The sequence below is a fragment of the Rissa tridactyla genome, chromosome 3 (assembly GCF_028500815.1).
Source record: "Rissa tridactyla isolate bRisTri1 chromosome 3, bRisTri1.patW.cur.20221130, whole genome shotgun sequence".
Classification (NCBI taxonomy): Eukaryota; Metazoa; Chordata; class Aves; order Charadriiformes; family Laridae; genus Rissa; species Rissa tridactyla.
Window position 1 is genome coordinate 3,858,976 of NC_071468.1, and position 12,901 is coordinate 3,871,876.

At 39.8% G+C, this 12,901-nt stretch overlaps 1 protein-coding gene across 3 annotated transcripts in view; it reads left to right on the top strand.

The window, feature by feature from the left end:
* The window catches only part of PLCB1 (phospholipase C beta 1), a 398,108-nt gene that overhangs the window by 291,889 nt on the left and 93,318 nt on the right, over positions 1–12,901 (top strand). For all 3 annotated transcript variants that reach the window (XM_054197179.1, XM_054197181.1, XM_054197182.1), the window contains exons 13-16: positions 3,968–4,052; positions 4,543–4,720; positions 10,743–10,813; positions 11,407–11,503. In XM_054197179.1, coding sequence (XP_054053154.1) covers positions 3,968–4,052; positions 4,543–4,720; positions 10,743–10,813; positions 11,407–11,503 — 431 coding nt within the window. The remainder of the gene's footprint in view (positions 1–3,967; positions 4,053–4,542; positions 4,721–10,742; positions 10,814–11,406; positions 11,504–12,901) is intronic.

Genomic DNA, 12,901 nt, shown 5'->3' on the forward strand with positions numbered 1-12,901 from the left:
AGTATTAATCATCTCATTTTGCTTTCTTTCAATGTTTTTCCTAGAAGGACTCCTCTGTAATATCTTTATAGCATGTGAAGCATTTTCATTTCCTTTACTTTAACTCCACGGTGTAGTGTATTCATTTTTGCCTGGTTTTATACAATAAAAAGTTTAGAAAAAGAGGCAAGCATATAACTTTTAGAATATATAAAATACTATGTATGCCGTCATTTATATTGAAGTCAAAACATGCACGCTGAAAAAAGACAGTACTAAGAAAAGATGCGGTTCTTTGAAAAAATAGAAAAATGCCCTGAAAATGTTGAAAAGACCTCAAGAAGACCTTGACGTTTGAAATAGGGCTTGCAAGAAGATAAGCAATCTGCAAATCTGAAAGCAGACACTCTATAATTAGAAATGCACTGATGACATAGCAAAAAGGTTAAGTGATCCTTGAGCAGTATCCATATAAGATTGCTTCCAAGATTAAATTTAATTAGAGTTATTCATATTGCTGGTTTCTTGCTGGAATTGTTATTTCAAATATTAACAGGATTTTTATCACTTTTTCTTCCTACGCTTTAAATTATTTTAGACTCTTCTGGGAAGCATCTGTGTCTTTGTCTTATGCAGAAGAAGGATCTCTGCAGAAGGATGATAATATAATGTTAGGAGCAGTAGTCGTGCAGGAGTGCCAAGGAGCCTCTGTGATTGACCTTCATAATAGGCATAATACAAACACAGTAAAACAAAGTGCAAGCAATATAGTAGTGGAAATGAAAACATTTCTTAATATTCTTTATGTTTCCGTATCTCCAGGTATCATGTTCCCACTTTATCTTCCCTCGCCCTGGCACATTCTGGGGACATATATAATTAGTCTGTATGCTAACAGTCCACGTCTGCACATTGAAAATTATAAAGCAGATAAAGTCAGGTCTTTTGAGGCAATCATTTTTCATTACAACACATGAATGCTGAGAGAATTTCCAATAACAGTAGATATGGACCAGAAAATACTTGCTTTTTTGTTTCATAACACAAATGGGGAAATAGGTTGATGCAGAGAAGTTTGTATTTCAGTCTGTTGCTCTGGATCATCATTTTGAAAGAAGGGAAAATAAAAAGAAACTGATAGTCCAACTTTTAAAATACTGTAATAGTAATATATAATCTGTACTATTACTGATGATCTATCTCTTGAAAGAACATATATATGTATATATTAGAGAGAGAAAGAACACAAAAAATACCATTTGGTTAAATGCTGGTACTTTTAAATATTTTTTATTCTCTCTTAGGATCTTCTGAAAATACCTTTGCCTGTAGTCCAGTTCACAAAGACAAGTAATTTTGCTATGTCAAGATTTTCCTACTTTGGCCTTGTCTACTACTGCAAGGGTTTTTTAATAGTATTGAAAACTGTTACTTTTTCCCATAATTTTCCTTTTCCTTCTTTCTGCCTCTGGGATGCAGTGACATTGGACTTTATATGCTAAACCAAAATAATGTTGCATTACATTTTTCTCATTTGCAAAAATGAAAGTTCTCACTGTGCTCTCTTTGAGGGAGGCGTGTAATTAAACACAGAAGATCGGACTAATTTGTTCTAGCTGTGGTGGTAGTTTGAAATTTATTGGATTTAACTGTTGCATATTTTTTTTCTGTTTCCCCTCAAGAGTTCTTTTTGGAGTTGATGTGCCGATTTAAAAATGCTGATTACTGTGATTTCAATAATTCTGCTTTTTTTGGTTCAAGGAGATGTCCTTTGAACTTCCTGGGTTCTAAGAGCATGGGTCTATTCAAAATATGCACTGGTGGAGAAGACTGAAATAAAATTCACTAAAAAAATGACCCCCAGCCCTATAGCAAATACCTGGTCTGCGTGCTTACTAGAGTGAGGTGCCTTTATTTTCGCTGGTAGATGGCAGCTAGAATTAGCTAGCGCGCCGTCGTGGCCTCATCTCTTCTTCCCATCACCTCCTCCCTTGTGGGTTCTTAGTTCCACTGCCTTGCTTGTCCTCATCTTAATTTTCCATCCTCAGCTAAAAGTGCCTCAGTTTTTTTGCAGAATTGGCTGCATGCAAAAGAAAGCCTTAATGAAATGCTGTAGTGATTTAAACTGCATGCGGCACCTGCGTAGCTTTGTGGAATAATTTAAAGCCTCCTTGCAATATGTTTTGTTGATGACTGAGCTAACGGCTGGTTCACCCCGTATCTGCTTCAAGGGACATCCAGAATGCTGATCTCAGGGAAATTACATTTTCTGATTCAAATGCCACGCAGCCTTTATCTCAGCTCTGGTTTGGCCTTGCTGACCCCAGGAGGAGCTGCAGTGCCAAGTGCTCAGTTGGTAGCTAATGACAAACTGGGCCTAACCGTTGTTGCGCTCGTGGTTTGCAAGAAAAAAATGTGCACTCCTTTTTTCCTATATACCCAGCTCTATTTTGTCATGAAAAATAGCTCCATGGCAACGTAACCCCTTATACCATTCGTGTATCTTCCATGATGTGCAGATCATAGTTAACGGTAGTTGAGGAAGTTATGTTAAGCAATATAAACCTCTCCTTTAATTGAGGCTTCTCAACAGGGTATCAAGAATGGAAAATTTTAAAGATACCTAATCTCAGATATTTCAGATTTTAAACAGGCACATAGATCGAAAATACACAGTCGTCTAAAATTAGAAAGAGAGTGACTGTAGCACTGAGCTGCAGTTATGATGATTTGAGTAATATTTCTGAGCAGTATAACCTCTCTTCAGTCCTAAAATTCCCATCACTGATAGGCAGGAATTACTTCATTCTTTGGTTGCACTTTGGGAAAATTTATTTTAAGTAGAGTTTGCTGACATTCAGTGTACTTCTAGAAGATGTCATGAAAACGGCTGGAGTATTTTGCTATGGTAAAATCTGGCACTCTTATCTGATTTCAAATAAAATTTAAAAAATTTTTAAAAAGGAATCTGACCACCGACCCAAACAAGCTACAATGATCATTGAGTGGCTCCACCTAGCAGCTTGTTATTACATCTAGATCCCCGCTAAGAAGGCTGTGTGGATATGTTGGTCCCAGTTACATATACATAACATGCATGCCGTATGTAATTACATGACTATAAAATGCGGTTATACCAGCTCTTATTACAGCAATTCTCCAAATTCACATAACACCTCTTAGCAGTAGCACAATTACATCTACGCTATGACTTCTGCCAGCGAGGAGATGTCAGGGGAAATACTTCTGAGTGAGCTTTTGGTGCAAATCCGGCCCAGGAGGTCTGTGGATGGGTCGGTGCTTCGCTGTGGATGGGGCAGGGCTGTGGCTGGAGGGGCTGTCACGCTGCAAGTGCCTATAACTGATGCAGTTTTGCTGGTTTTGAGACCCAAGTAATGTCTTCTGCCCCTTCTGCCCCAGGCCGACTGAGGTGGTAGGTACCCATGGCTTAGGAGGTTTAACAGAGACACCTGCAGAGGAGACTGCTTTCTGCGTACCTGCGGTGGGCTTTATGCCTTAGGTTAGGTGTGACAAAGAGAGAATGAAATCCAGGTGGGGTTTTGGGGGCAGGGGTGAGAAGAATGCCTGGCACATGTATAAAGTAACAAAAGGAGGAAAGTGCTTAAACTTTCAATAAAAAGTTACCTGAAAGGCAAATTCACGTAACGATTATTTCCTTAAAGGTAACAAATGACAGACTAATTTTTTTATTTTCTACTAAGTGCATGGAAAAATGTACCTCAATGTTAAAAGTTTCATTTCAGTATTATTCAATTGAGTAGTGCCTTTATTTCATGTATGATCCTTTTGATAAGCTCTATCAGAGGAATCGGAATAATTGCATGATATATCTAGGTCTTTCTGAAAAATTACAGCAATTGGATCAGGAAATTGTATCTAGTTTAGGGATATTAGATATTCCATTACTGCTGCTATCATTCTGTCGCATTAGTAGGGCTCATTTATTTATTTCTTTTCTCCCCTTTAGCCCTAAACAACAGGCAAAAATGGCAGAGTACTGCAGATTAATATTCGGAGATGCATTGCTCATGGATCCATTGGAAAAATACCCGGTAATATGGTTTGGTATTTATCAGATCACAAATACCTGTTCGAATTTGTATTTAAGTGTTTCAGTCCCGTGTCATTCTTCACATACAGCCTTTCAAAGCAGATTCTAAAGAAGGGGGTTAAACAACGTGAGCTGTGGCTGATTTAAGCATATAATTTTTGATGCAGAGATTGTTCTGATACAGTGAATTGTAATCTTATAAATGCAATTGATTCTCATAGCTGCCGTTTTATAATGTAGGCTTTCATATTTGAACTAATACTTATTTCAGTTATTACTGTAGTCATTTCATGAAGCATTTTTCTTTTCTTCTTAAGTGCCCTCAGGAGCCCTGTTTCATTTAACGTTGAGGTTACCCCTTTTGCAAAAAATATTTCATTTGAATAGGGCTTATAGAGGTTACAAAATTATCTTGCACTATGCACCCAAGAAAATGCCATAAGCTCGTTTCTTTTGTTGTTGTAACAAATTTCTCTCCCTTTTTCCGCAAGCTTGAACCTGGGGTTCCTCTTCCAAGCCCTATGGATTTAATGTACAAAATTCTGGTTAAGAATAAAAAGAAGTCGCATAAGTCTGCAGATGGAAGTGCAAAAAAGAAGCTCTCGGAGCAAGCTTCCAACACATGCAGTGATACATCTAGTATGTTTGAACCTTCCTCCCCCGGAGCAGGTATGAATTTAATCTACAGGTATATTTCTTCCTAAACCACAAATGCTTAATTACAGCTATAATTCTGCAGTGTCTCCAGATGACATATCTGTTCCTCAGGCAGGCAAGGGCCAAGCCACTGTTGTCTTGGTCAACCCACAGACCTCTGTGCAAAGTGCTATAAGATGTTCTTCTGTTCCAGAGATGGAAAAATAATACTGCAAAAAAATATTGATTACCACCAAGAATTACAGGGAATGTAGCCAATGGAAAGCAGCGTATTACATTTAACTTGTTCATTATTAGCAGAATTTTTAAAATCAGAAGTGAAATAGAAAAGTTACTATAATTTGACGCATATATTCTGGTAAAGCCTATGGGATCTTCAGGGGGCCGTTATGAGTGTTGGTATGCAAAAATTAGGAAGAGATGGTCCTTGTCCTGAAGAGCTGAAAACCTAACTGGAAAAGACAGAGAGAAGTGCAAAGAAAAAGATGAAGTAAGGATTTGCTCTAAACCACAGGAGCAGATTAGCAGCAGGACAAACAACAAAATCTATATATCCTGATTCCCAGCCCAGTGTCTGGTCCCTGCATTAGGATTTGTTCTTTCTATTAAGACTGAAATTTTGGATTGCTAAAAGTGTAGATGTTTATGCCCGGGGAGTTGAATGCTTAAGAGAGCAAATTGAACACTCTTCTGGAATATAAGTTTATTACCCTTTGCCATTAAAAAACTTTTTTCCATTGTTTGTAATTTTTTCTAAACTCTGATTAATTGAGCTGGAAAAAAGATAAATCCTGCTGTATTTGTGGATAACATTGTTTATCCTATGAGAAACGATAGATTTTTCAACTATTGTGTTAAGAAACTTTAAAAAGGGCATGCTTTGGAGTAGGGCTTGGGTTTCAAAGGAAGATTCATCCTGGTGTCAGGAATGATTTAATACTGTTTTCTTTATTTGCTTTAGACAAATCCCAAGCAACAGAAAAATAAGTGTGCATATGCCAACTGACTCCTTTTCAACACTTAAATCAACCCTGGCTTCCTAACTCTGCATTTTTGTTACCAGCACATAGTGAGAACCCAGTGGCAAAGGATATGTCGTTTGCTACGTGATTTCTTCTGAGCACCTGATCTGCACAGAGGGTCACAGCTTTGGCTTTCAGGAGCCTGGTTATGAGCTTTTACAGGAGAAGTGATTCACATCTAGTGCATCTAGATGTTGGTGATGATGCAAGGCAGGGGGGGCACTCCCATAACAGGATGTGTAATTTTAAAAATTAACTGTGAATATTGTGTCTGTTTTGCCTACGTAACAATCTGTGTTAACTGGAGATTGTGAAGATGAATGTTTAAAAATTAGAAACTGCTAGAATTGAGATGGCAAAATTGATATGGTTCATCCATGACTGACAAAATATATTTATATTTTATATATATACTTGTAATCTACTGTTAGCCATTGTTTCTCCTTTAGGACCTGTGCCTCTTTTAGAGAATGCAGTTAGTCAATGTTTTTTCTCTATATATCATTCAATACTTGATCCTAGATTTAGCATCCTCATCTTGCAGTGAATTTCTGTGGGGGTATCCAGGCTGCATATGAGCATTTGACAAACAGCAGTGAATTTATCTGAACAATACCTATGGGAAGCGAAATAATATTAAGCCAATTTTATCTAAGGACAGCCAAGTCTGAGAGAGCTTAAGAACAGTTTAGGGGTGACTGACAAGGAACATCCAGCACGCGATTTTTCAAGAATCCCTTTAATTTTTAAGTATTCAGAGCACAGCTCCAGCGATTTCAGCTACAGCTTACAGCGATGAACATGCAGCATTTCTGTAAATCAGATGCCAGATTTCTGTCTGTGAACATTTAAAAAGAGAGAAATTATTCACCATTTTATAAGACTGCTGTAGCAAGTGCCAGTGGAGAGTGTGGTTCCATGGGGCAGTGCTCAACAGTCGCTGTGACATCCTTTTTTTCACTGCCTTGTTCCTTATGGGCATCTCAGTATCGGCAACATATAATGCTGGAGCCCCGCAACCATTGTGCTCCTCCATACCCAGTACCAATTTCTTTGTGGAGCATAAAGAGAGTAATGCAATTAAAGATTCACTAAAGGAAGCCTAATCCTTAACATTTCTTAATATGAAGTGTTTCAGTTCTCCAACCTTAATATAATCTTTACATTTAGCAAGTTGGGCGTATTATTCAAATGACTCTGTTGTATTGTATAGCTCCTGTCAGAATTCCTGCTGATCTCCAGGAGAAAGTTGTGCTGATTTAGCCTTCTTGAGATTTTAAATGAGATTTTTCACAGCAGTACAAAAAACATGGAGATTCGTACTTCAGTTGATGGCAAGCTTCACTGTGTCTTACACCGCTTGAAGTCAGATTTAAATAGAAATAAACCACTCTTTTGATACGTTTATAAAACATACCATATGAAAGCTAGGTGGTGGTAATATAGTAGTGATAATTAAGAAAACAGTTTTGAAATGAACTTTGCAGAATGGCTTGCAAGACGTTCATGAAACCGATGGAAAAAGTAACTTCAGTAGGCTATAATATCTGTCAGTGGAAAAAGCTTTCCCTAGAGGTACAGCAAAGCTGGCAAGGTAGAAAAAGAATTTCTGAGAAAACACTTGTGAGATCGATTGTCATTTTGGTAAACAAACATCTTAGACCTGACTGTTGCAGCACGGTGAATGGAAGTAAGAAAGAAAGATTTTCCAAGTTAGATTACGTAGCAAAAAGAACCGTGGCAGTTCTGCAGGTACGTACATTGTACTTAAAGTAGGCCTGTATTGAGAGTAACCAAAACTTGCTAATTGATCAGTATTTAAATTTTTAAGCAAATTGTTAATTTCTCACTGATAGGATGGCATTTTTGTCAGAGTAGTAGGTGCTGCAAGGAGAGAGTCGCAGGGCGAGAGAGAGGGGGTAGAATAATTTCCATCATTTCATAATGACTAAATAGAGAACCGGATAAAAAGTTTTAGGCACAGTGGATGTAAATGCATTGGTACATTGCTGCTGCATGCCAGCTGAGGCCGTGGCCCACTATTACAGAGTAAAATGTTTTAGCAAACTGAATAAAGTTCACTTTTTCCTTTCTAAAAATCAGCAAGTGCTGATGCACAGCCTGTAGAAAAAACAAAAGGTGATTTCCCCCTCCAAGATGCTGGTGGCTGCCTGAATGTTATAGAGCTAACAAGCTGCACCAGCAAGTACCACGTTTATAATCCATTCTGGCTGTTATTTTAAAGGGGCCTGAGAAAGCAGATTACCCAATTCCTCTGAATTTCACACAATGTATAGCCCTTCGTTTTATTAGGCTCTCAATATCCGTCATGGTGCTGAGATATGGTGAGAACGGATAATATTTTGCACTCTGCTTCCTCAGCTCTTGGTAACAGGGATTTGGCTTGTCATTCCCAGCTCTCCTCTGCTAATCATTTTCCATTCGGTGTTACTCTGTTGAACCCCGCTACCCATCAGTTGCGATTCAGCCTCCTTTGTCCACTTACTACGTTGCCCAATGAGCGTTTTTGTGCCTTCCCCACTCAGTAGGGACGGTTCCTTAAAACATCCTTGAAACTACCCCATTACTCCAGAGAATTTTCATGTGCCCTTCTACCCTGTGAGCGGTTGACACTCTCTCGGTTATAACTTACCTATTGTGGTAGAGAGCAACATTTTTTTTTTTATTTCCTGATATTCTGTCTGCCTCTGTCCATGGGCAGGCTCTTGTCTTGTACTTGGAGGGCAAGCCTTTGGAGCAGGCATGGAGAGGTCTTGGCCTGGCCTGGGTTTGTAGTCCCACCTAAATGCAAGTAATAATTATGCCACTACAGCTAGTTGTCCCTTAGACAAGCTCACACATACATAATGGGCTCAACCTGCAGCACAGCTGCATATCCCAGCCCACGTGCATTTATGACCTCCTGGGAAGGGATAGGAATGATGGCACGGGGCTGATCCCACTACCACTGTGGGAGGGTGAGCATGAAGTCATCCGCAGCACACAGACATCTCCTCAGTCTGGCCAAGGCTAGCTCTGATTTTGTGTCCCAGCAGTGTAATGGGAAAAGAAGATTGGGTTTGAGTTAGGACCATGCTGCTGGGTGAAAGGCAATGCAGTTGTCATACTTTCTAAAACATTTACTAATTTTTATTCTGTGTTTGCAGTCCTGTGTATTATTTGTCCTGGTTTTGCTGTCTGATGCAGAACTTGAAAACGAGATCTGATCTCCTTGGGAGTTTTCCTGTTAAATATTTTTAAATAAATGAATAACGTGTTGCGTACTTTCCTCCCTGGGCACTTCTAGCAAGAACGAGCTATCACCTACCTGGTGTCTCAGCAGTGCAAGTTGGGTGAAGTCTGCCCATGTCCCCCGTTTTGTGGACTATGTGAAGTGTTATTTTGCCCGTCTGGTTAAATCAATTGAGAACATCCCATCCAAAGACTGCCACTGCAAATCCTGCGAGAGCTCGGCTGGCTCTTCACAATGTGTTGAGGTTCCCTGAGCCCTCCCTTGAGCCTGTTGAGCAATCGTGTTATTTTCTTCAATGAAATGTTCAGGAAGAAATGTGTTCATGAATAAAAGCCTGACATTTCAACATCTGCATCTGGAAGGAAACGCAGCCTGGGTAGTCATCGTTTGGTTGTGAAAGGCACACTCATTATTCAAATCATATGTGCTGTCCGTGTTCAGAAGGGGCCCACTGGGCATGATTCAAGGCCTGCTGGAACAAAGGGGAGTTTCTTTATTGACTCCGTGGGCTTTGGATTGGACCCTAAATTGAGAGGAGGAACTGAGACCGAATTACCGTTCTCTGGAGAGATTGGGAATGCTGCACAGTGGTTAGATTTTTGTGCTGCCAAAATGAAATTGCCACTGATGAAGAAAGCTGAAAGGTTTGTGGAATAAAATCTTTAGGGAGAGTTGTCAGTCTTACAGGTGTGGATAGGTGACTGCAGTATAAGTTAAACCTTCTTTTCCAGAGTCGTCTTAAGATGCACAGTGTATGCGTTATGACAGCCAGACCCACGGGAGGAGTTATTAAAGAGAAAGATGAGCTTGATATTCCTTAGTGGTATAATTTCTGGTGCAACCAAATCAAAACATTTTGGAGACGAGGGGAGGCATTCACTAATTAACAATAAAGAATCTGTTTCTTGCCCATAGGAATTTGATAAGTACACGGCAATTGGGAACGGGACATAAAATGTGTTGTATTTGGTCCCATTTACTCCATCACTACATTTTCAGGGAAAGGATGAGCTTTATGCATCTTCTTCACATTATTTGATTTGCAGTGCCCTCAGCCGGTGCATTTGAGCTATGCCACCAGAGTCCTAGCAGTAAGGCACACCAAAGCAGCCTCTGAAGGGAACTGAAGTCAAGCTATTGCAGTTAGGCTCCTGTGCCGGATCCTCCCAGCTGCGCTACCTCAGTACGTGTTCTGCAATACGTTCAGAACAGATGGGTTTCACTGCACGGTCCTTGATACCACAGCACATGAGAATCTCATCAATTTTTATGCATGGTTTCTTCACCATGTGCGTGCTGTTATGTGTGAGCTTCCTGGAACAGGTGAAGGCATTCACTGGAGGTCATGCAGGAATCCCTGCAACAAGAGAGGGAGTTTGAACTCGCATCTCCCAAACCCCAGGGCTATGCCACAAGCATGGGAACATCTCTTCAGAGTAGTTTGGGATACTATACCCAAACACCGTGCACACTACGACGTTCTTTTCTCAGTGCTGGTACCTACCCCATCATTTCCAAACACGGAGTGTCCAGCAGCTACAAAGGAAGAGCCTTTTTTTTGCTCGGACAAGAAGAACTTCTCAATGCTGAAGATGGATGAATCTCTCGAGACAGTGTATTTGATTTGTGCTGTGACAAAAAGCACATGTATTATGTAGTCTACTTTAAGCAGTGCTGCTTGCGCATCTTTCTTGAATTTACCATTGATATTTATAACTGTTGCTTCAGTCAGTAATTATCTTCTGCTTAAAACTTTCAGGAGAAGCAGAGATTGAGAGCGATGATGATGACGACTATGATGATGACTGTAAAAAGTCGTCGATGGATGAAGTAAGGATGTAGATATGCTTTATGGCGATGGGTCGGTTCCAGCAGTTGTGGGTTGGCTTGTGTTACTAGGAATGGGACTACCATCTAGTGGAGAAAGAGAGGCAGAGCACTGGGAAACACACCACCAACTTTCTGAAGTTGGTTGTTAATTGGTTTGGAAGCACATCTTTGCTTTGTTTATTTATATGTTCATTTACTGAAGAATAAGAATTAATAGCTCTACAGCTGATCTGTTTTAAACAACTGCTGTTGGAAGAAAAACTTGACGTCGAAAGCTTAGAGCTATATTTATTATTTATCCGACAGTCCTGATAAATGTGCTCAGCACCATGCATGTGTAAAGGTAATGCGGTCCCTTCCCTAGGAGCCACATAAAAAGAACGAATACAGAGGCACTTTAATTAATCATTTAAATTTTATAGCAAATTTTCTTCTGTACTATGTGAAGCTCCCTGTGTGAGGCACTGACTTCCCTAAGCGAGGATGAGTGAAAGATGTCATGGTTGATAGAAAACTGGGCTTTTGGTATTTGTGGCCTCTGATGGCCACCGTAGACAGATCAAAACTGCAGCATTTTCCCTTCTCTGTCGTAGGGTACTGCTGGAAGTGAGGCCATGGCCACAGAAGAGATGTCTAACCTGGTGAACTACATTCAGCCTGTGAAGTTTGAGTCATTTGAAGTATCAAAAAGTGAGTAAGCTAAGCATGAGTAACGTCTTATACTGGAAATTACCTAGCAAGTGTTTTGAAGAAAGTTCCGGAGAAATGCTACTTGGCTTCCTCTCAGTTAGATACAGGCACATGGACAGAAAATGTTCCCTTGGTATCCAGCCAAATAAATCCCTATTTATTTTGAAACCTGCATTAGTCTAAATATCAAAACTTCATCAACAGTAAACATGCTGCTATTTCAAAAACATTTTTGAAAACGTTGTACTTGCATTGTCTTTGTTGTCCATGACTGCAGAGTAACTTAAGCAGTTTGAGAAAGGTAGTCATAAATATTGCTTTGGATTGAGCAAGTGCTTTATAGTTTGCCTCTGCGACATTTGTAGAGGATTCAGTGTAAGGAGAGTCTGCCCTTCCCCATATGCAAATTCACTCATTCCTACCTCTATGTATTGTATAGAAAAGGCCATAATTTCATCCCCTGCTGGCTTTTACAGAAGATGCCTTGCTAGGAATGCACTCAGTGGCATCCTTGATAAACACTGCAGCATCTTTTCCTTTCTTGGTGCAGAACCCCCTACTGTTTGCCTGCCCTTTTTCACTTTGTTTTGACAGGTTGCGATATGCTCTTGGAGCTTTTTAGTTAAAGAAATATATACCATTTTAATTTATTATGGATTTTTGTGGAGGCCTTGGCAGACGACAGGTAGTTGGTGCCTAAGCCCATATCTGTATACAAGATTTTGCATTTACTCATCATGAATAATAAACATATAAGAAATTATGTACCCTTCATTTATATGTGGGTATTTGTACAGACATACACACAGGCATTCACAAAATCATGCAGAGAGCTATGCTTGTTCCCTGTCGTGGTGTCCCTTTGGATGTTTATAATCTCTTCTAACTCTAATGAGAATTACAAGAACACAGTGGGAAGAAGACATTCCTTCTGGAAAGGAAGCCATGTGAATCCTAGCAGGACAAGTTGATGCAGCTGTTAGGAAATTGTCTTGCGTAGATTTCTGCTGTTCACATGCCTGTGCCTTGCCGAGTTTTGCCTTTTGTAAAGAACTGCTGATGTCCAGATTTTTTATCCTAAGTCTCGATGTGACCTTTGATCAGTCTTATGTTTCTGTGAACTCATATCGTTAAGGAATTAATATTTCTGGCGTTTGTGTCAAAAAAAATCATTATGTGGTAAATGTGGCCAGTTTGTTAAAGCAGTGCCCTTAAGTGGTAAACGTTACTGCCTGGCTAAAGCAGTGGGCACTTTGGCATGACTTGTGGGTTCTGGTCTCAGTCCTGGCCTGGACTCACTGCTGGACCTTCATTAAATTCAGTGAAGATGAGCTGAATAAAAGAGGAGTTAGGTGAGGATCGTTTTTTAATTTGCTGCCTATCCAGTCGTCGTCCAGA